The sequence below is a fragment of the Podarcis melisellensis genome, assembly GCF_964234715.1.
Source record: "Podarcis melisellensis genome assembly, chromosome: 1".
In the NCBI taxonomy this organism is placed as follows: Eukaryota; Metazoa; Chordata; class Lepidosauria; order Squamata; family Lacertidae; genus Podarcis; species Podarcis melisellensis.
Window position 1 is genome coordinate 119328439 of NC_138528.1, and position 23824 is coordinate 119352262.

The following is a 23824-nucleotide window of genomic DNA, read 5'->3' on the forward strand; positions in this document are numbered from 1 at the left end:
AACATATGTAACCGGCAAAGTCCTCATAACAAAGTCTCAGTTTTATTATTCCGTTTTGACAGCTCTTGACAGCTGTCAAAACCTCCGTTACTCTTCTCCAGGCATTTTCACGGATCGCTCCGGGGGTTCCGGGGGGGGGGTTGCTTTTTAATACGAATTCCACTTTTCTCCTCCAGCTCAATCTTATAATTTTCCCTCGCGAAGTTGCTAGTTCGGCAAGATAAGGTTCCACTCGATCTTAGTTATCCAGTCCTTTGTTTTGGCTCTTCTACAATTTAGGGGGGGGCTGACTTCCTTTTTTCCACCTCCCCCGTTCGCTCCTAATTTTAAAAAATTTATCCCTCTTTTTAGTCCATATTCCAATTACTCACGGGTTCTTCTTTTAGATCCAAATTTTCAATAGAAGAAGTCAGCGCTCTCCGCCGGATGGCTCGCGGCTGCGCTCGGCAGGGATAGCAGAGGACTCAAAGCACCACGCTTCTCCCCGGCACCCGATCCGTAGCCTTTAAAAAGGCTCCTTCACGAGTCGGGAGGGCGCTAACGGTGCCAGCCGAGTCTCCATGTCCACGGCCTCCGTGGCCGTGGTTTTTAAGGGTCCCCGCATCGCCGGTGCGGTAGGACCCAGCCCCTGCCGAGCAGGCTCCCTCCGGAGCTCGGAGGGAGCCCGCCATTCGGCGATGGCGCCGACCCGGAAGTCCGCACTTTGATGTGCTTTTGAACTGCTAGGTTGGCAGGAGCAGGGACTAAGCAACGGGAACTCACTCCGTCGCGGGGATTTGAACCGCTGACCTTCTGATCGGCAAGTCCTAGGCTCTGTGGTTTAACCCACAGCGCCACCCACATCCCTAAGCTCCCAAATATTCTGCAAATATTCCAGCAGGTCCCATCTATCCGTCTCTTTACATTACTTGCTTTTTCATAGTGAAGGCAAGCCATAAAAACGCTTTTATGTTCTCAGTAAACCTGTTTGCTATGCTGTGGATAACAAGCTTCAATAGCTCTCTGGAGGTCTATTTATCCCCCAGCTTCCTCCCCATATATACTTTATACTGTGCTGTAAAAAAAAAAAAAAAAAGCAATTTCAGGGCAATTAAAGTTCTGTTTTGAGAAATGGGTGCACGTTCAGCACTGCCTATCGTTTGACGGTCTGAGCAATTACTGTTTACACAATTAATTAGACTGCTGTTGTTTGGAGCCTACCAGTAGATATATAATAAGCCATTTAAACTGCTTTTTAATGGTCTTTGAGCTGCCGTTCTGACAACAGTCCCTAAACCAGGAGCAGGGAAACTGTGGCCTTCCAGATATTGCTGAACTGCAACTCCCAAAAATCTCTGACTGTCTGTCATTCTGGCAGGGAGGAGCTGAATTGCAACAACATCTGCAGGGCGACAGATTCCCATCCTTGCTGTAAACCTTCTTACCTTAAAACTGAAATCTCCTTCATTGTGTTTCTCTCTCCTCATGCCCCCAAGGCTATTCCATATGCAAAATGTTCTCTCTCTTTTTTTTGGGGGGGGGGGGAGCTAAGCATTGTTTAAGCACCACTGATTTCAAGGGGGAAGACAAGGGCCCTGGGAATAAAATCCCATGAATTCAATGACGCTTATATTGGAGTAGATGCACCAAGACTGCATTGTAAGATGCCCAATTCCAACCGGAACACCTTTAATGTTGTTTAACTGATGTTTTAATGTATTTTTAATCTTTTGTTGGAAGCTGCCCAGAGTGGCTGGGGAATAAATTTATTATTATTATTATTAATAATAATAATAATAATTCCAGACGTGGGACGTGGTTTTATTTAGGATTCCAAGCCCATCCACTGCCCTCTAGCAGCCTCTGAAATTCTTACCCATCGTTCCAGAGAGCGAGAAGATGTTTCTTAATGAGATCAAGGATGCCTTCAATCCACAACCAGAAGGGAACGTTTTTGTCATTTATGTTTTCCTGAAATTGAAGGAAACAAAAGAACAGTGCGTTAGAAGTTGCTACTTCAGCTAACCACAACCAAGCTCTTACGTTAAGAGTATCCGTTATATTAGCGGTGCTCTTCTCATTAATTTTTTTCCTCGCAGCTGTTCTTGGGTATTCCGATTTTATGTTCCATACATTCCCGTTCCCACATGCATTCCAACTGTCTTACGAGTCTGAAGGCCACCTCTATGCTATTGTGCGTAAGGGTGTTCACACATTGCATTCAATGAGTGTGAAACTTGTGTGCCCAATAGTTGAGCTACTGCTCCGTAAAGAGTTTTTCCACCCGCATCGTTCAGCCCAGACACTGAGGTCCAGCTCTGAGGGCCTTCTGGCAGTTCCCTCACTGCGAGAAGTGAGGTTACAGGGAACCAGGCAGAGGGCCTTCTCGGTAGTGGCGCCCACCCTGTGGAATGCCCTCCCATCAGATGTCAAGGAAATAAACAACTATCTGACTTTTAGAAGACATCTGAAGGCAACCCTTGTATCGGGAAGTTTTTAACGCTTGACATTCAATTACGTTTCTATATTCTGCTGGAAGCCACCCAGAGTGGCTGGGGAAACCTAGCCAGACAGGTGGGATATAAATAATAAAAATAAAAATAATTACTATATATTTTTTTAAAATCCAGCCACCACAAACACTTGTACATGCACAAACACAGTCTGCGACTTGTGCTCAGGGTAACCTATGAACAAGCCTGGTGAAAGCTAGTAAGGCAGCCCTGTTCAGGGAAGTTTTTAACGTGTGATTTTACTGTATTTTTCGTTTTTATGGAAGCCACCCAGAGTGGCTGGGGAGGCCCAGCCAGATGGGCGGGGTATAAATAATAAATTATTATTATTATTATTATTATTATTATTATTATTATTATTATAGTAAAAGGTGTCTGGAGCAAGATGATTCATAGAAGGCAACTGGGCACCAAAAGAGATTGCACTATGCACATGTGCCTTTCTCTTGAAAATGACCGAAACCACAGAGAGTCCAAACATGCAGCGTACGCTGTGCACTTCCCTGTATCAGGAGGGTGTGTGTGTGTGTGTGTGTGTGTGTGTGAGAGAGAGAGACAGAGAGAGAGAGAGAGAGAGAGAGAGATACTCCTATTGCACACATTGCGGTACAGCAATATAATGTTGCCTATGGTTGTGCACTCAAGACAGTCTGTTTTTCCGAAAATACAAGACTCCTCTCTTGGGTGCTCTCCCCTCGGCCCAATCTCCCCCCATCCTGGTTCTCACTGTATCAGTAAAATTACAACCACAACAAAATGATTCTCAGTATACTGACGTGTTTTCTGTTCTATTTAGTACCCTCTGCTGGCAACTGGAGAGCATGCAAGATTGTAAGACCTGAGGAGAGTTGTTTTAGCAAACAACAGCTTCCCCTCCCCACCAGAAAGTTTAAAAAAATGACAGTTCAGGCTCTGTTTTCCACCATGGCCTCCACACACATTTTTTCAGGTTTGTGCAGTGGCTAAAAAAAACCCCCACAACAACTTTTTTGAGATGACGAACAAAGGCCTTTATCACGCCACCTTAAAACTCCCTTATAAAACTACGGTTTGTCTCCGACTTAGGCAACCAACTGGTTATCAATGGATCCAGCAGTGGTTGGACTCTGGCCCCTTCAGAAAAAGAAAAAAGGAAATATCCTACCTTACAGAACCTCACCCAAGTAATAGTGCCGTCCGCAGTGCATCCGTTCGCTAAAGGGAAACAAGTTATCGCCATGTTACTCTTCAGATAGTAATTAGGCTAATATATCTGTATCACATGTAAGATTGGAGATAGAATCTTACCCTCCAAGAACACAAAGGATTGAATTTAAATCCCAAGGGCAAAGGGAGAGGAAGGACTCCCAGAAAAGAAAAGTCCTGCTGATTGGAACATGCCTTATTCCCACCTGCACTGCCGTGCTAAGGACTTAGGAATTTCCTAGTAACTGACAAATCAGGATGCTTTGTTGTTGTTTAGTTGTTTAGTCGTGTCCGACTCTTCGTGACCCCGTGGACCACAGCATTCCAGGCACTTCTGTCTTCCACTGCCCCCTGCAGTTTGGTCAGACTCATGTTGGTAGCTTCGAGAACACTGTCCAACCATCTCGTCCTCTGCCGTCTCCTTCTCCTTGTGCCCTCCATCTTTCCCAACATCAGGGTCTTTTCCAGGGAGTCTTCTCTTCTCATGAGGTGGCCAAAGTATTGGAGCCTCAGCTTCAGGATCTGTCCTTCCAGTGAGCACTCAGGGCTAATTTCCTTCAGAATGGATGCGTTTGATCTTCTTGCAGTCCATGGGACTCCCTCCCCAATTATATTCTGATCAAGTTGGCAGATTTTGCTTTCTTCTCGCTTTTGACAAATGTGATGTTTTTAAAATAATGATAATAATAATAAACCCAGAAATACTTCCAATTTCAAACAGATTCGAAGAGTGAATAGCTCACAATTTCTTTAGGGCAGGAGCTACATAACTGGGCTTCATGCAAGCTTCAGCCAGGTGGGGTCCACAGTAGGGGCTGTGTGATAAATTGCCACATCGTTGAATACCAGTATCGAAATAACATTGTGGTGAGTGTTTCAACAAGACAATATATGGGTGAGCGAAAAGGTAGAGACTTGACAGCTTCCCAGGGGGTAGCTAAGCTGAACCGATACTTTACAGTTAATTTGCAGATAATTTGCAGTACGTTTCTGAGCACAATTCAAGGTGTTGGTGCTGACCTTTAAAGCCCTAAACGGCCTCAGCCCTGTATACCTGAAGGAGTGTCTCCACCTCCATCGTTCTGCCCGGACACTGAGGTCCAGCGCAGAGGGCCTTCTGGCGGTTCCCTCAATGAGAGAAGCCAAGTTACAGGGAACCAGGCAGAGGGCCTTCTCGGTAGTGGTGCCCACCCTGCGGAACACCCTCCCACCAGATGTCAAAGAGAAAAACAACTATCAGACTTTTAGAAGGCATCTAAAGGCAGGCCTCTTTAGGGAAGCTTTTAATGCTTAACAGACCACTGTATTTTAATACTCTGTTAGAAGCCGCCCAGAGTGGCTGGGGAAACCCAGTCAGATGGGCGGGGCATAAATAATAAATTCTATTCTATTCTATTCTATTCTATTCTATTCTATTCTATTCTATTCTATTCTATTCTACCTTGTCTCCTGCTTTGTTTTCTCTCTCCCTCCTCCCTCCTAACCGATAAGAAATGAAACTGTTATGCCTTGTGCGCCAGAAAAGAAATGAAAGAAATGGCATAACCTCTTATTAAACATGGTGGGAAGGTGCATGCATTTTTTTTTAAAGAAGGTTGACAGTGCAAGCAACATTTCTGAACGTCTCTTACGAAGTAACTTTTCTCCTATCATGGTCAGTTGCTCTGTGTTGAGTCCCCTCTTTGTGACAGAAGAAAACTGCCAACTCAGCACTTCGGAAAGCTGCGACCATCTTGCACACGGCGCGTTCAGAAAGAAGGACAAATTCTAGAGAGGAAAAGGATAGCATTTAGAATCTGAGCCACTATTTACTCACTTATGTTTTATTTACAGGAATATCATCCCACCTTTCTTCCAAAGGAGCCCAAATGTCATAGAAATTTCTCCCATTTTATTCTCATAACCTTGCTTGGTAGAAGGAACTTGAGACATGATTGGTAGAGCCATTGGTAGAGTGGAGATTTGAACCAGTCTCCTTGGTCCTAGGACTCGGCTACATTTCGTCACATTAATATGTTTTGATTGTGTTATAAATATCCAACATCAGATGGTGCCAGAGAGCAAAATAGTTTATATGGATTTTTACATAGGCATTTTCCCCCCTTCATTGTAACGATTTAATTTCTGACTTATAGTGTTTTTAACCTGTGTCTAGACCCACTCCTTATTTTGAAATACTAAGTACAGTGGAACCTCGGGTTGCGAACATGATCCATGCAGGAGGCACGTTCACAACCTGCAGCACCGCGTCTGTGCACGCATGATGTGATTCTGCGCATGCGCCGAAACCCGGAAGTAACCTGTTCTGGTACTTTCGGGTTTCGGTGCATCCGTAACCTGAAAACACGTAACCCAAAGAGTCTGTAACCCGAGGTACCACTGTACTGCACCATATTGGCTCTCACAAGGCTAAGCCTAAACACCCATGTGGGGAGTTTTTACATCCCTATCAGGGAGCTTCAACCTCCTCATAAAAAAACCTATTTTTATCTTCCCACTCAACAAGACATATACTCCTGAAACGTGGAATCATTTTGAGGAGGGTGGTGCCTTCTGATGCAACACAAAGCATTACTATTTCAAAAGGAAACAGGAGGCAGACCAGGGCGCATACCTTAAAATGGTCTTTGGATTTCCAGACAACCTACATGGAAACTCTAACAATAATTGTTTATTTTAGCTGGAGTGAGGGGGGGGGGAACCAATAAAATTTCCTGCAATTTTGTAGTTACGACTTGTTGCTTGTTTTCAAAAATGTTATTTTAAAAAAATGGCTGTGGATTTAACTATAATCCTTAAGCTTTCTCTGTGACTGTTGTGTGCAGTTTCTCCTGTCTGCATTTTGTCCACATTCTTCCTTTTCCTTTTGTTGACAACTCTACAATCCATTTGCATGTTCCCATGCCCATTTTTAATTTTATACGGGAAGCAGCTGGTTTGCGTTTTCTAAAGTGAAATATGATCAACATCAGCAAAGCAAGTGATTTCTTCTTACACAGAGAATGGCACTGTCCTTGTACAATTTAAATCAAGAGGAAAAATGCTGCTTTTTCTCCCCAAAATGCCATGTATAAAAGAGTTCGAACAATGCTAATGTTTATGCAACGGTCATAAAAGCAATTCCAAAAAAATCAAGTATCCAATTGGGTCTTCAGCGTATGTAAGTGAAGAAAATCTCATCACTGAATGGAGCTTTCCAATTACGTTTTTAAAAGGTACCATTTTACATGAGCTATTTAATATTGCAAAACCATAAGTTGAAAAGCCAGCCACTTTTAGCTCCTTTCTCCTTAAAGAGTTTTCATTCCAAATGGTTGTTCGAAGAAATGATATCCAACATGGGCCATACTCAGGGTAAACTCACTGAAATAACTTATGTCCATGTTCAATGGGTCTTATGTTGAACTTATGGTCAATGGGTCTGTGCACAGATATGAGCAATGCTTGGATTATCAGCCTTCATAAACAGAGCCTTCAAAACCAGAGCTTGCTTCCTCCTCTGTCCCAATCATTTTCCTTTTGTGCCATGTACTATTATTGACTTTGGTAAGTTACAATGCTCTTTAGCTGTAAGAGGGCGATTGCTTTCTTTCAGAAGTTTTTAATTTATTTTTTTTTAAAGGAGACTTTCTTTACTTATTGATGTATTTGCTACCCTAAGTTCTTCGAAGAGCAGGATATAAATTTAATAAATACAGCCGTACCTTCCAAAATGGATTCTGTTCCGACTTCCAAAACGTTCAAAAACCAAAGCGCGGCTTCTGATTGGCTGCAGGAGCTTCCTGCGGCCAATTGGAAGCCACATCAGACATTCGGCTTCCAAAAACAGTTAGCAAACCGGAACACTCACTTCTGAGTTTGCGGTGTTTGGGAGCCAAATGTTTGAGAACTAAGCTGTTTGAAAAGAAAGGTACGACTGTAAATTGATGAACAAAATAATGGGGCTTGCTTTAATAAAAGAGTATTCTTTCAACTGTTTCAATATCCACTCACCCACCCAAATCCTGCACTTAAAAAAGGATGCCAGGAAACTCACCTTGGGCTCATTTGTCAGCATGTTGTACCACAAGATGGAAGCCCATCCACTCGGCAGCTGGCTGACATTGGAGATCACAACAATAGGAAGGGAGGTGGTCTGGGAAGTGAAGATGGTCAAAGGCACGGAAATTAAGGGGAGACACAGTACCAAATTCTTTTAGGCAGCATCACCATGTCATTAATTAGCAGAACATGGCTGGATATTTTGACACAGAAATGTATGACAGGCAACCCTCATTTTGTGCGGGGGGTTGCATTCCAGACCCCAAAGCGCATCGGTGGACCATGCGCATGTCGCCTTTCATGACATCTCTGTGACGTTTCAGGGCTGCTTCCTGGTTTGGCACGATGCGCACATGCTCAGATGCAACTAAAATTGGTCGTTGCCTGTATAGCCAAGGTTGGAAGATTCACTTTTCTACGCTCAAAGCTCTTTGGTGAATTTAAAAACAAACCAAACTGCAGGGCGAGCCAAACTTCATATAATTCCTTTTACCACAAAAGCAAACTGCTCCCAGTTTGGCAAACGAGACATAGCTGGGCCAATCTAACAAACAAGTAAGTGCCAGGCTGTGTTCACAGTTTGGTTCGTGGGTAGATTGGGACAAGACTTTTCCCAAAATTCACTCCACTCTTGCTACATACATATAGCCTTATGTCCTGAGTAGTTGACACACTTACCTCTAGTTCAATTATGAGGCCCCACTGTTCCAGCGTTGTCTCAAAAGAGAGAGAATGGAGTTCTTCTGTTACAATGAGAGGCCCCTTTATATAGGAAAAGGGCAGATTTAAAAAATTACAATTACAGGAATCTGTCACACTACACAACTCCCGATCCCTGATCCCGTTCGCTGGAGAAGAAGGGAACTGGTTAGATTCTCCAAACCCTTCAGAACATAGGACTGAAAATGAACTGGACTCTTCGGCAGGTTCACAAACTGTTTATTGTAATGTATAGAAAGACAACTTGAGGATTTTTACAATTTGATAACATGCAGATAGAAATATGTTGAGAAACCAGAGAAAGCAGCTGAGGGAAGTCTGGGTGTGAGGTGGGAGGTTGGTTTTTGTTTGTTTGTTTGTTTAGGGGGAGGGGAGGGCAAAAAAAATGGAGGGGAACAATAATATATTGTGGATGATGTATTTTTGATAAAACTATTGTGTTGAAATTTCCATTTTTATTTTTTATTTTTAGGAAAAGGACTGAACTTCCTGTGCAATCCTCATTGGACAGTATCTCTGCCCCCCCAATATAGGTGGGACAACCACTTGTCAATCACCCGACATCATTATTGCATCAGGTGCCTAACAGGAAGGTGGCCCCACCCACCTGTCAAAAGCTGGCCCAGTGGGATGGGGAAAATAAAATATCTGATATGCTGAGCTAAAAATCCTGCTCTTCTATATGAAAGGTTAACAAGAGAGACCTTGGTACTTTTTTCAGTTATATAATTATATTATCACTCTAACCAATATCAGGTTTAACATTTACAGGCTAAGGTTCAAGCAAGAGTAACCTCAAATCTATGGGGAGTCATGGTGTGCGGTAAAATAGGTAAGGGACGCCAGGACAGTTAAGTCTAGTCCAAGGCGACTATGGTGTTGCGGCGCTCATCTCACTTTTCAGGCCGAGGGAGCTGGCGTTTGTCCGCAGACAGCTTTCCGGGTCATGTGGCCAGTATGACTAAACTGCTTCTGGAGCAATGAGACTGTGACGGAAACCAGAGCGCACAGAAATGCCATTTACTTTCCTGCTGCAGCGGTACCTATTTATCTACTTGCACTGGTCTGCTTTTGAACTGTTAGGTTGGCAGGAGCTGGGACAGAGCAACGGGAGCTCACCCCGTTGCGGGGATTTGAACAGCTGACCTTCTGATTGGCAAGCCCAAGAGGCTCAGTGGTTTGGACCACAGCGATGCCCGCAATCCTTTGTGTAGTCTATTACCATTTCTTATTAAAAATCCGCTATCCAATTAAAAGAAAACCAAGCAGGCAAAATGAACGGCATAAGTGTTGATTCCTCTTACCTCATTGGTTCTTCCCGGATTCTTTTGCTCCTTTAATTGCTGTAGAATGACGAAATGTCTCAAAGTGAGTGACATTTATGTTCATTTTTCAGTATATTAACCAATCAAAGACACAGTTCAAAGGCCAACGTGTCAGGTGCCAAACCATGGTGCACATTTTGACTAGCCAGGGGTGAGCAACACCCTAACACAAACATCACCAACCTAGTGCCCTCTAGATGTTCTGTATTCCAACTCCCATCAGCCCTGGCCAGTGCGGCCAATGGTCAAGGATGATGGGACTTGTTGTTCAATAAACACCTGGAAGGGCACCAGTTTGACTACCCCTTTACTAGATTCTCCCAAAGGAAGCTCTGGATGAAACTAGTCAACATCAGACTCACAGGTGGCAATGTTGTGCAATTATATTTCACGTGAATCACGAAGGACTTTGTTTTAAATCTTTTCCCCTTTCTCATTGAAAGAAAAATTTGTGATATTGTGTCTCCCCACACCCCCAATACTTTCATTTCACTTTTAATTTGTATGTTGCCCTTCTATATTACTACACACAAGGCCATTTACAAGCTGAAGAAACAACAAAACAGATGCCTAATAACAATCTGATCCTATACAAAAAATGCCGATATAAAAACATAACTTTAACAACTTATATCAAATAATGCAATATTCAACAATCCAGTAAAAATCACGATGTGGGGAAAACCGTGAAGCCAGCCAATACTTCCACACAGCTCCATCCTTACTTCAGACTTTGTGATATATTGATATAACACGATGTTTAGCTGCTGACATATCACAACTTTGAAAACCAGGTATTGCCCAGCCCTAGTTATGGGTCTGTAAAGAAACCTTAGTTTGTGCTATACAGTGGAACCTCAGGTAACATAAACTTCTGGTTACGTTACCGGCAAACCTGGAAGTGTTTCGCCGCGCACGCATGTGCAGAAGCGAAAAAAACCCGCCTCTGCGCATGCGAAGAAGCGGCACCTCCGGTAGCAAAAACTTCAGGATACGGCCGGACCTCTGGAACGGATCCTGTTCACAACCGGAGGTACCACTGTCTAAGAAATGTACCAACATTAATAATGGAGTATAACTGAATTAATGCACACGTTAAAAAAACCACATTTTTAAAAAAAAACAAAGCAGGTAAATATTTCAAAATTACTGTATTTTTCCATGTATAAGATGCCCCCATGTATAAGATGCCCCCTATTTTTGGGGACTCCAATTTAAGAAAACACCCCTCGGCACTACCTGTGTATAAGACCAGCCCCAATTTTAAACCTACTTTTTTGGTAAAAGACAAACAAACAGCTAGTCTTATAAATGGAAAAGCTCTGGCACAGAAGGAAAGAACAAGACGACTTCTTACGAAAGCAATCCTGCCAAAAAGGAATAGGGGTGTTTGTGCATTGTATGTAATTGTATATACATACACACAAATATGTGTGTGTGTGTGTGTATTAAATAAAAGCAGGTTGTGAATACAAAACAGTGACAGACTTGATAATTGTGGCCTGTATGGAATATTTACCCCTTCAATACACAAACATCAGTAGCACAGAACGTTTTGGGGGACAACGAAGACAGAACATTATGAAGATTATTTTGAGAATCTGAATGCCAAAAAGATATGCCTCACCAGATGTCTAAATTCTGCTGACAGGCTTCCATTCGACTCTTCCATGTTCATTACTTTGGAATTCGTCCCCAAGATGTTAAATTTTCTAAATCTTCAGTGAAAACAGATTTTAAAAGTTTTTTGGAGACTAATCAATTCACTGTGTAACAAGAACAACAAGCAGTAGTGCACACAAGAAGTCAACGTACCCTTTAACAGCAACTTTCTCGTTGACGTCTCTGCAAAGGAATAAAAATAGTCAGGGGAGATCCATTATATAGAGCTGACAATGTATGTGGCAAATTTATCCATTTTACTGTAGTTTTTTTAGTGTGTGTTTTAAGCAGTGGTAAACGTCTCCAGTGTGCAAATGTTATATATTGCAGGACCTGCTATTTCAAAGATGAGCAAGACCTGTCAGCAGAAAACCATACCAGAATTTTTACTTTTGAGTCCGTAAACAGAAATAGGGAAGGTATGAAAAGCTGGGGAAGGATAACAGGGATCTATTGTCACAGGTGGAATCAGGGTAAGCTTTAAATGGATTGTGTGGATGCAATCTCAACCCTACAGCCACTAGTAGATTGTCTATTTTCAGTCACCCTTCATGATGTTTCTTAGAAAGTGGAAAGCTTTCAGAGAAGCTTTCTTCTGGTTGGAATAAAGGCGGCTACAGTTAAATGGGTAGAGAAAGAGGGCAAAGGTAAATAACAACTGATGCTTCAGTTTTGAGTGAAATTTTGATCTGGATGTCAATAACATATGCAAGGCGTCACTTACTTATCAAACACAACTTGCACCTTCAATTTGTAATTCAGTTCCTGTAGTTTCACCAGTAATCTGGAAGCACAAGACATATATCACTAGTGTGTTAATGAAGAAATTACTCCCATCTTTAACTTCACGACGAGCCTTGCATTTCCTTCAAGTTCTCAAGACAACAAAGAAAGCTTCATTTCCACACATAGCAACAGGGGAGCTGATTCATATACTGAAGATCAACGTGTGCCCATCCCAAACCACAACGTTTTAGAGAAGCAGCCCCCATCTGGTTTTGTCATGCACACACTTGCCAGAAGCCAGCTAATAGCTGGAACACCACAGATCGTTCAGCTCAACCAACCACTACCCGACAAGTGCTCTGTAGAATTGGCTTTTCATTGGATAGAGAAACTACTAGAGCATGGGTAGGCAAACTAAGGCCCAGGGGCCGGATCCGGCCCAATCACCTTCTGAATCCGACCCGCGGACAGTCTGGGAATCAGCGTGTTTTTACATGAGTAGAATGTGTGCTTTTATTTAAAATGCATCTCTGGGTTATTTGTGGGGCATAGAAATTCGTTCATTTCCCCTCCCAATATAGTCCGGCCCCCCACAAGTTCTGAGGGACAGTGGACCGGCCCCCCTGCTGAAAAAGGTTGCTGACCCCTGTACTAAAGGTAGTGAGAAATTAGTAGTGTCAGATATGTTGCCTTAGCTGTAAGTTTGCAACTGGTCCACAAACAGAAACGTGACACTTTTTCCAATTACTGCCCTTTTGTTTGGGCACAATTTTCCTCCGTGGTTTGGACAAGACATGGTACCATTTTCTCCCTGGTTTGGAGTTGTAACATTACAAGTGGTGTGGAATGGCCGCCTTGAAACGTGTTGCTGGTTGGTTGTTTTTAACCTAAAAGCTCAATAATCTGGATCATTTAAGGGGGGGCGGATTACCTGAGTTTTACTGTAAATTGCACTCCAGTCTTCACCACCAAAGGTCTCTGAGAGTGGGTCGGCATGCAAGGCTGTCTTTCTACCACGAAGGAACTGGACAAAGAAGAAATGGCATTCTAATTTGTCTCAACAAGAGAATGAATTATGGCAAAGGGCACAAAAGAGCGACATTAAGAATATAATCTATTTTAATATTTTGGTTCATTTTTAACGGACCCAAGAAACCCAAAACAAAACCCCCAAGCCTACCTCTGAATCAGTTGCTTGAAGAGGCCCAATGTCCGTTCATACAGCCCATTTTTCTGCTGAGGGATGGGGTCTGTGTCGTAGGTAAACTTCTGTTCCAACTCCTCCAGCTTTTTAAGCTGCTGGCGAATTTGCTGAAGACTCTCTGCTACTGTAGTAAACCTACCATTTACAAGCGTTATATATTTTAACATGGCTAAGCAATGCAGCTAGAACACAGCAGAGTTAAGATTTGAACACGCTCTACTTGACCAAGGGGGAACAAATTTCCTTCATCTAGGAAAGAAAAGGAAAAGCAGTGCTTGCATATCCCAACCTTAACAGCTTTTCATTCTGCAAAACTTAGGAGCACAGCAGGTCCCAGCACCTGAGATCAAAACACTCCTGCGTCAACTTGCCGCTTCAGAGACTTGGGGTGTGGGGTGGAGGGAGAGAAAAACTTATTCCTCCAAGGCCTGCAAAGCCAATATAAAGGTAAAGGGACCCCTGACCACTAGGTCCAGTCGTGGCTAACTCTGGGGTTGCGGCGCTCATCTCGCTTTATTGGCCGAGGGAGCCGGCGTACAGCTTCCAGGTCATGTGGCCAGCATGACTAAGCCGCTTCTGGCGAACCAGAGCAGTGCACGGAAATGCCGTTTACCTTCCCGTCGGATCTACTTGCACTTTGACGTGCTTTCGAACTGCTAGGTTGGCAGGAGCAGGAACCGAGCAACGGGAGCTCACCCCGTTGCGGGGATTCGAACCACCGACCTTCTGATCGGCAAGTCCTAGGCTCTGTGGTTTAACCCACAGCGCCACCCTCAGCAAAGCCAATTGGCAGAGGGGAAAAAAGCCGACCTCTGAGGCAGCTCAGGAACCTGTTTTGTCTTCCTGTCAGGGTGCTCAACAGAGCAGACCCAACAAACATCCTGCTTCTGAACATTGCAAAGGCAGGAGGGTTAGGGTTAGCGGCCTTGAGAGAAAAGGGAAGACATTGCCCTTGTCTTCCTTAGTTAATGCCTCCCACGGTGTGGAGCAGAGAGAATGCAGAGTTTGGACCAGTGGATGTTGATAAGCACAGAGGAGAATCTGCAGGAAACATTAACTGAACAATAATAATTTATTATTTATACCCTGCCCATCTGACTGGGTCCCCCCAGCCACTCTAGGCGGCTTCCAACAAAACACTAAAATACAATAACCTATTAAACATTAAAAGCTTCCCTAAACAGGGCTGCCTTCAGATGTCTTCTAAAAGTTTGGTAGTTATTTTTCTCTTTGACATCTGGTGGGAAGGCGTTCCACAAGGCAGGCGCCACTACTAAGAAGGCCCTCTGCTTGGTTCCCTGTAACTTGGCTTCTCGCAGTGAGGAAACCGCAAGAAGGTCCTCGGCACTGGACCTCAGTGTCTGGGCTGAACAATGGAGGTGGAGACGCTCCTTCAGGTATATTGGACCGAGGCTGTTTAGGGCTTTAAAGGTCAGCACCAACACTTTGAATAGTACTCGGAAATGTACTGTGAGCCAGTGTAGGTCTTTCAAGATCGTTGTTTTATGTCTTGGCGGTCGCTTCAAGTCACCTGTATTAACCTGCTTTCTCTCCACTGTGCAGTTCCAATGTGGAACTCAGGACCGCAATATCTCCAGGACCGCCTCTTTCCATATGAACCTACCCAGACCCTGAGATCATCTTCTGAAGCCTTCCTTTGTGTGCCTCCTCCTTGAGAGATCCAGAGGGTGGCAACACGAGAACGGGGCCTTCTCTGCGGTGGCTCCCCGTCTCTGGGATGCTCTTCCCAGGGAAGATCACCTGCCCCTTCATTATACAGTGGTATCTCGTTTTGAGTCCGCCTCGTCGAGCATCCATTTTGCCGAACGTCCGCGGCAAACCTGGAAGTACCGGAACGGGTTACTTCTAGGTTTGCCACTCGCACACGCTTTGTCGTGCGTCCTTTTTGTCTAGCGTCCGGTGCTCCGGAACAGATGCCGGTCGCAAAACAAGGTACGACTGTACACCTTTAGGCGCCAGGCAGAAGTGTTCCTCTTTAACTAGGCCTCTGGTTGACCTGATGCGACATCTTATACCCTTTTAAAGTGTGGCTCTTTTTTAGGGGGGGCGTGTATTATTGGGTTATTGTTCTTATTTGGATTTTACATATTGTGATCTTTTCTGTGAACCGCCCCGAGACCTCTGGGTATAGGGCAGTATATAAATTCAAAATAAAATAAAATAAAAGTGGTCTCCTATCCAGGCACTGAGCAGACTCAGAGCTGCTTAGGTTCAATAAGGGGACTTCAAGGCTGTGCGAAGGCTCCCATTTACACTCCCCGCTTCCCCAAGCAGCTTTGGAAAAGCAGCCTCAACATACAATTCTCAAGCAAGTTTTGCAGGGCTCGGTTCTTTCCAGACTCCTCCCCAAAAGGCCTTGCTTAGGAGAGGCCTACCAGTTCTGAAGCTGGTCCAAGCAAGCATTGGGCGGCCCTCCGATGCAAGCCATTTGCTGCCGCTGCTTCCATTCCACCAGCTCCTCTCGAATCAAGGCGTTCTGGGTGTGTTCCGACACATGCAGCGCATTGGCTATTCTCTGTAGCACATCCTAGCGACAGAGAGCCATTCAGGAATGAGTAAGAGCATTTAGAATTCTAAAAACCATCTCACGTCAATAGCATTTATTATTTATTAAATATGTAAACTGGCCCCTTCATCCTCATATCTTGATTGGTTGAGAGGGGTTGTATGTTTGGAGACAGAGAGGTTCTCCTTTGCGGTCTCTGGTTTTTTGCCTTCGGGGTGCGCTTCTGAGGCTCGCCAGTTTTTCCTTCTGTAAAATGGGTACTTTGCAATGACCAGGAAAGCTGCTCACATTTCCAAACATGCCTCCACATCCAGAAACGTTTGCAGTAATAGGCTTTGGGAAGTGCAACAGGACACATGCTTAGTTTGTACAAGGAACCAACTACAGTGGTACTTTGGTTCCCAAACGCCGAAAACCTGGATGTAAGTGTTCCAGTTTTCAAATGTTTTTCGGAAGCCAAATATCCGATGCAGCTGTCAGCTATTGTTTCCGGGGCGCCTGCACCAATCAGAAGCCACGCCTTGGTTTTCAAACATTTCGGAAGTCAAACGGACTTCCGGAACGGATTAAGTTTGGCACTTTTGTTTTTGCTATTTATTTTGCGCTTTTGTTTTTGAGGCTTTTTCGGCTAATTTGTTTTTGTGACTGTGCAGCTACTGATCAATTGTGTGACTACAGAAATGGATAAAAGCCCCCCACCCAAACAATGACTATCATCATTAAATTTTATCATCTACAGTACTGTCTTATTTATTTTATAGTACTGTACAGTACATTGATTATCGCTTTTGTTTTATGGATCAATGGTCTCGTTAGATAGTAAAATTCATGGTAAATTAATCCGTTTTGCATTAGTTTCTATGGGAAAGCGCACCTTGGTTTTGGAACACTTTGGTTTTGGAACAGACTTCCAGAATGGATTAAATTTGGGAACCAAGGTACCACTGAAAGCTTGTTCGAGTTTCTCCCTCTGCTGAAAGCATGGCCTGGAGCAGCCAATGTAATGGACTTTTCATTTCCTGACCATTGGGCCATGCTGGCACATAGCTGTCAAGTGTCCCTTATTTGAAGGGACAGTCCCTTATTCCAGCGCCATGTCACGTTGCTGTCCCTTATTGATGGATGTCCCTTAAATGATGTCCCTTAAATTTCAAAGGAAGCAGCTCCTCTCCCTCCCTCCCTGTCGGCCAGGGAGGAGGGAGGCTCCAACTGTGTTGCTTGGCTGTGTTGCTCACCCAATAAGAAGTCTAAGAATGACGGGGGGGTGGAGCTTGCATGCCATGTGTGTGGCTAGTTAATGCAAGCTGAGGGGGTTTTTCAATGCTGGACGCCATTTTGTTGCACGTGCTGCTGCAAACTTTGCAGTGCAAAGCCAGGCCGGGGAGCCATCTTAAGTTGAGGCTGCATAGGCCTTGTGGCGCATGTGATTCAGATTCTATTCAGTTGAACCTCTGGTTACAAAGTTGGTTGGACAGTGTTCTCGAAGCTACCAGCATGAGTTTGACCAGACTGCTGGAAGACTGGAGTGCCTGGAACAGGTGAGGCTTCAGGTCCCTTATTTTGGCTGTTGGTCCCTTATTTCCAAGGCTGCTGGTCCCTTATTTTCAAATCTGTAAGTTGACAGCTATGTGCTGGCTTGGGCTGATGTTTAACATCTGGAAAGTCCTGTGTGTTGGCTACCCCTGGCCTTGAATAAAAACCAAAGTTTCCCTGTACTTTGCAAGGAGAGATGAAGCACAAGTGGTCAAGATGTTTCTTAAGGAAAACGCCTGACTGACTGCCTGCCAGCCATTTCCCCACCTGTGCTAAGCCAAGGGAGAGGGGAGGGAGTTGCATACCAGCAATTTAGACAAGTAAAGTTCCACAAGTTCACCAAAGAATCACCTGTCTCATGAGGTCCAGCTGCAAATACATTGTGTGGAGCTGCATTTTTTCCTTTAGGAAGTCTTCCTGGGTCATACCACAGGGCTCATTTTCTGCAAAAACAGACCAAAGAAGAATTCCTGTGTTACGGCATTACATTTAAAGAACACTCTTAAGTTTGTAGAACTTTTAAAAAGAAAAGTAAAACCACATAGCTCAGCAGCTGGAATGTATTTAGGAGGGGAGATTTTTTTTGTCCCCTTCAAAAGCAGAAGTGCTCGGAAAACCAGGAACCTATTCCTGCGCATTATAGACAAAGGTTTTAAGACTGACTTCCTTGTTAATGATGCTTAGGGAAACTGGTATTAATTCCATCCTCAAAGCCCACATATATATTGTGTCGTTCAACAGAAGAGTAAACCCTCGAGGGCGGACTTACATTCTTATCTCAAGAAACCAATGTTCCCAAACTCACAAGCTGTTCATAGGCAGCCGATTTAGAGTGTAATGAGAGGGAAACAAAGTTAAGTTTTTAAATTCATTCCTGTATTATTCCCTGGCAGACGAGCTTGTGGGATTTTCTGTCTCAGGTGCCGAAGCAAACTCAGCCAGCCACATCCTGGGACCCATGGAGGAGACGCCATTTGCTTCAGGCAGCCAGATGTCTCGCGCAGACCCTCCCCAAACCTTCATTTTCCGAAGTAATTTGCTAGAGGCACTTAGCCAGGTATGGTGCGTTCTCTCTCTCTCACCCCCCCCCGGGGGGTTAAAAAAATATTAAATGGCGTTGGGATAAATATCCGTTGGGATAAAAAAATATTAAATGGCGGAAGCCAGCATTTTTATAAAGGAAAAACAGCACATACAGAAAGGGTTAAGAGCTCCTCTCCCACCTGACAATTTTCCCTTTCTGTTAAGGCCTCAGGCTGTCTTCATAATGTTAAGTCCTGCATTCTGTCCCTGAGGAAACAATTGCCTGGCTCCTGAGAGAAAATGTATGGTGCCAAGGTTTTTTTTTTTTCTTTAAGGAAATAAGACTGAGAGAAAAGGACTACTGGATGGCAACTATGGGGTTGCTGCGCTCATCTCGCTTTCAGGCCGACAGAGCCGGTGTTTGCCCACGGACAGGTTGGTCATGTGGCCATCTTCTGGCGCAACGGAACACCGTGACGGAAACCAGAGCGCACAGAAACGCCATTTACCTTCCCGTCAAAACGGTACCTATTTATCTACTTGCACTGGCATGCTTTCAAACTGCTAAGTTCGCAGGAGCTGGGACAGAGCAACGGGAGGCTCACGCCGTCGCAGGGATTCGAACTGCCAACCTTCCAATCAGCAAGCCCAAGAGGCTCAGTGGTTTAGACCACAGCGCCACTCGCGTCCCTTTATCTTTTCTATAAATAAGCTTCACATGAAAAGCCGGCCTCACCCTCAAATCGCAACTCCCGACAAAGCATCACAAGCATTTTTCTAGAATGGCTATGGTTTTGAACCCCTGCAAAGCTGAACTGCTCACCTCTGACCTGCAAGGTTTTGTATTTGAAGTCGTATTCGTCTTGCGCATCCTCCAGATTTTTGATGATCTGTTCAATTCCCTGGAAAAGCAATGACAAGCTTACGCACTGGGAAATGGCAAAGAATTCTTAAGTTGCCCCACTCACCTTTCCTACCGGGAGCTCAGGTTATTCCTCCCACCCCCTTTTATCTCTGCAACAATTCTGTGAGGGGTAAGGTTAGGCTAAGAGAGACAGAGACTGAATGTCCCAGTGAGATGTGTCTGAGTAGAGATTTGAACCCAAGCCTCCCCCATTCCTAGTCCAACACCTGAACCCACTATACCATACTGGCTCATTATAGTGAAGTTTCGAGGACCGAAAGGAGAGACTGTTTAGTCATGACTTGTCTAAGTAAACCAATTTAGACATCTAGAATAGGCAGTGACTCAGTAAAGACATTCACACTTAACTCTGGTTAACTTTAACGCTGGTTCAGATTCCAAAAGTACAGGGATTGTGGAATGTGCGTTGAGACACTAGAAAGACCTGTTGGTGGTGCTGGGTTAAGAAAGCCCGCAAAACTGGCTCCCACTGCAGATGCAATGCTTAACACATCGTTTTTCCATTGGTCCCAATCTGGCACGGGGCTTCAGCAACTCGGATGCTCCCAGACCATCCCTGGGACCACTCTTAACCATGACGATGCAAAAAGGTTCTGCACTCATTCTAAATCAACCTTCCCTAAGCTTGGTTATGGATTTGGTATGACAACTACCATTAGGATCTAGCTGGCTAGGGTTAAAGGTCATAGCCTGGCAATATCTTGTGGACCAGCATTGGGAAAGGCTAGTTTAGGCAATTTCAATGAAACTGAAAACAATGTAGGGCTTAACATGTATGTTTATTTAATTATTGCCCATCCTTCACCCCAAGAAACCAGGGTGGGTTGCAGCATTAAAAACAAATATGAAACAACTTACAAACGTAATGTGGGTTTCTAAAAACACTGTCTGGAAAAGGCGATAGCCCAACCTCTCTTTGGTTGAAAACTTGTGGTCGCGTTTCTTCCTGCGATATACCAAGATTGCAAGTGAAGTAAACTTGCAAGAAAGCAGCTCACAAAACTCTGACAGCAGCACTGATGAGGTAGTGCTGTGCGACTCTAAACAAACCCCTGTCCAAATGCGGCAAGAAAAGACAAGTCCCGTATTTTGCTCTCACACCTCTCAGAATGCCTTCAAGTGCTTTTCGTCAACAAGTTTCAGCTTAAGAACTCCTGGACTTTCAATACTTACAGTGACACTATCCTTCACGCTTTTGACTTTCGCATCCAGTTCTTTCACTCTGCCCAGCACTACTGTGTTCTGCATAGTCCCCAGCTGCATCTGGAATGGAAATGAGAATGCATGGCAACATGCAGGAGGGACGGAGGGCGACAATGCCCATCACCTCTGACCAATGCCCATGCTGGCTGGGACCGATGGGAGATTGACAGCATCTGAAGGTCTGCAGTTTGTCCACCCGTATGGCTACGTAAAGGTAAAGGTACAGGGACCCCTGACCATTAGGTCCAGTCGTGGTCGACTCTGGGGTTGTGGCCCTCATCTCGCTTTATTGGCCGAGGGAGCCGGCGTACAGTTTCCGGGTCATGTGGCCATCATGACTAAGCTGCTTCTGGCGAACCAGAGCAGCGCACGGAAATGCCATTTACCTTCCTGCCGGAGTGGTACCTATTTATCTACTTGCACTTTGATGTGCTTTCGAACTGCTAGGTGGGCAGGAGCAGGGACCGAGCAACGGGAGCTCACCCCGTCGTGGGGATTCGAACCACTGACCTTCTGATCGGCAAGTCCTGTGGTTTAACCCACAGCGCCACCCGTGTCCCTTGGCTATGTACAAGGAACTAAACCCCCAAAACAAATTATTCTCTACAAGAGACAGGCAAACTGAACACCTCCTCACTTGGAGAAATCCTTCAAACCAACACCGAATAGTGCAGTCCCACCCATGTGTTGTCAAATGTAAATCTCACTGAACCCAATGGGTCTTACTCCCAGAACAGAAGAATCTTTATTTGCATCAGCCACTAGCCATAGCAATAAAATAAAATAAAATGTACTGAAAATAGAGGTAAAAACTTAACTATAGAAAACACATTTTGGGAGTTTACATCAATAATCAAATACAGTGGTACCTCGGGTTACAAACACCTCCGGTTACAAACACTTTGGGTTACAGACTCCGCTAACCGGGAAGCAGTACCTCAGGTTATGAACTTTACCTCAGGATGAGAACAGAAATTGTGTGCTGGCAGCGTGCTGGCAGGCCCCATTAGCTAAAGTGGTATCTCAGGTTAAGAACGGTTTCAGGTTAAGAATGGACCTCCAGAACAAATTAAGTTCATAACCAGAGGTACCACTGTAGTAGATCTTATTTTAACTGACCCCGTTAACACCTTGCCATTTTTGCTGTCACCTGATCATCTTGATCTGCTAAAAGAAAGGACGCAGTAGCCATGGTTGAGCAACCCAGCGTGGAGAATAATAGAGGGGTAATACAGTGGTGCCCCGCAAGACGAATGCCTCGCAAGACAAAAAACCCGCAAGACGAAAGGGTTTTTCGGTTTTTGCGACGCTTCGCTAGACGATTTTCCCTATGGGCTTGCATCGCAAGACGAAAGCCCATAGGGAAATCTCGGGGACCTTTTTTTAATGCTGGCGGTGGGGAGCAAAGCCTTTCCCCCCCCTCCGGACTTCAGAAGAGGTCCAGGAAGGCCGGCGGGGGCGAAAGGCTTTGCTCCCCACCGCCAGCATTTTAAAAGCGGTCCGGGATAGCAGGGAATCGCTTCCCGCTATCCCGGACGGCTTTTGAAGGCAGGCGGGGGGAGCAAAGACTTTTGCCCCCTGCCCGCCTTGGGAAGAGGTCCTGGACCTCTTCCCAAGGCGGGCGGGGGGCAAAAGTCTTTGCTCCCCCCTGCCTGCCTTTCCGGGAGAGCGGAAAAGGCAGCGCTGCCTTCCCGCTCTCCCGGAAAGGCAGGCAGGGGGGAGCAAAGACTTTTGTCCCCCGCCCGCCTTCGGAAGAGGTCCAGGACCTCTTCCCAAGGCGGGCGGGGGGCAAAAGTCTTTGTCCCCCTGCCTGCCTTCCCGGGGGCTTTTAAATCGCCCCGGGACAGCTGAGAATTCCTCCGCTGTTCCGGGGCGATTTTAAAATGCTGGCGGGCAGCAGCGAAGGCTTCGCTGCCACCTGCCAGCATTTTAAAAGCCCCCGGGACAGCGGAAAAGTCTCCGCTGTCCCGGGAAGGCAGGCGGGGGGGGGAAGCAAAGACTTTCGCCCCCGCCAGCCTTCAGAAGAGGTCGGGGGACAGACTGTCCCCAGACCTGGTCTGAAGGCGGTTCGGTTTCCATAGGAACGCATTAATTGATTTTTAATGCATTCCTATGGGAAACCGTGCTTCGCAAGACGAAAAGACTTGCGGAACGAATTAATTTCGTCTTGCGAGGCACCACTGTAATAACCTGACTCCTGAAATCTTTATGAAGACTGCAAGCCAGAAGCACGTGAACCACTGACTCAATACTGCCATCTCCACAGGGACATAACCCTTTCTCTAGTGGAATTTTTTGAAATCCCCCCTCAAGTACCAGCCGAAGGCAGTACTGTATATTCAATCTTGCAAAAGTGAAAGCCCGTCTGTTTTTTGGAATTGTTAAAGTTTGCAAACAGGATGCCAAAGTGTCAAAATGACGAGGTGGAAAACAATCATACCATGGACAAAACTTCCTTAATGTGGCTAGATTATTCTGTCGCTTGATCGCTTACTCCCAGGTATATGGGAGTCATGACGGGATTTTAGAGTCCAGGGAAAGGAGATGCAGGCTACAAAATTAAAGTCCTACGGATGCGGCAATGCCCGTTCCAATGCTTTGTGAATTCCAGCATTCCAGGAAACGCCTGGGGCGTTTAGTACCGTTGGTTTCAAAGGGAATTGGGGCTGAATTGGACGTCATGGGAAACTGCATTTGTTTGCAGATGTTTTTTAACAGCACCAAGGTGACAAGAAATTCAGTCAAGAGTGGGGAAAGTTTATAGAATATCTTAAAGGCCACTGTGTATACTTAAAAACGTTAGAAGGATTGTTGTAACACTTATAATGTAATATTAGTTAAGGTAAAAAAGGAGATAAAATGGATTAGACAAATGTAATCAGATGCAAAAAATATAGAGGGGAATTGGAAAACACACCGGGGGGGGGGGGGGGAGTCCGAGGGACCTAAGTAATCCCCGGAGTGTAAAAACTGAAAATGATGTGAATGTATAACAACACTGTTTAAAAAATGAACTATTAAAAAACCCCAACAGTAATTCAAGAGAAGAGATTGTTCCACAGCTGAGGTGCCAACCCTAAGAAGGCTCTCCCATTCACTTGTTTTAACTTTGATGACACCCAGGTCAAGCAACAACAGAAACCCCCAAAGACAATCACAGGCTCTGAGCAGACTTGACAGTAAAGGACATCTTCATGGAAGACCAGCCTGAGCTCCAGCATTTAATGTTGGGGCAGCACTCCACATGGCGTGCGGTGT

The 23824-nt window shown here is 44.9% G+C and overlaps 1 protein-coding gene across 2 annotated transcripts in view; it reads right to left on the reverse strand.

Annotated features, from left to right (window-relative positions):
- STAT1 (signal transducer and activator of transcription 1) overlaps nt 1–23824 on the reverse strand; it is a 43842-nt gene that overhangs the window by 12020 nt on the left and 7998 nt on the right. For both annotated transcript variants that reach the window (XM_081919199.1, XM_081919198.1), the window contains exons 5-19: nt 20537–20626; nt 19262–19340; nt 17767–17858; nt 15752–15903; nt 13332–13490; nt 13083–13175; nt 12150–12209; nt 11579–11608; nt 11391–11481; nt 9743–9781; nt 8397–8480; nt 7714–7812; nt 5309–5444; nt 3637–3686; nt 1856–1950 (exon numbers count right to left, since the gene is read on the reverse strand). In XM_081919199.1, coding sequence (XP_081775325.1) covers nt 1856–1950; nt 3637–3686; nt 5309–5444; nt 7714–7812; nt 8397–8480; nt 9743–9781; nt 11391–11481; nt 11579–11608; nt 12150–12209; nt 13083–13175; nt 13332–13490; nt 15752–15903; nt 17767–17858; nt 19262–19340; nt 20537–20626 — 1349 coding nt within the window. The remainder of the gene's footprint in view (nt 1–1855; nt 1951–3636; nt 3687–5308; nt 5445–7713; nt 7813–8396; nt 8481–9742; nt 9782–11390; nt 11482–11578; nt 11609–12149; nt 12210–13082; nt 13176–13331; nt 13491–15751; nt 15904–17766; nt 17859–19261; nt 19341–20536; nt 20627–23824) is intronic.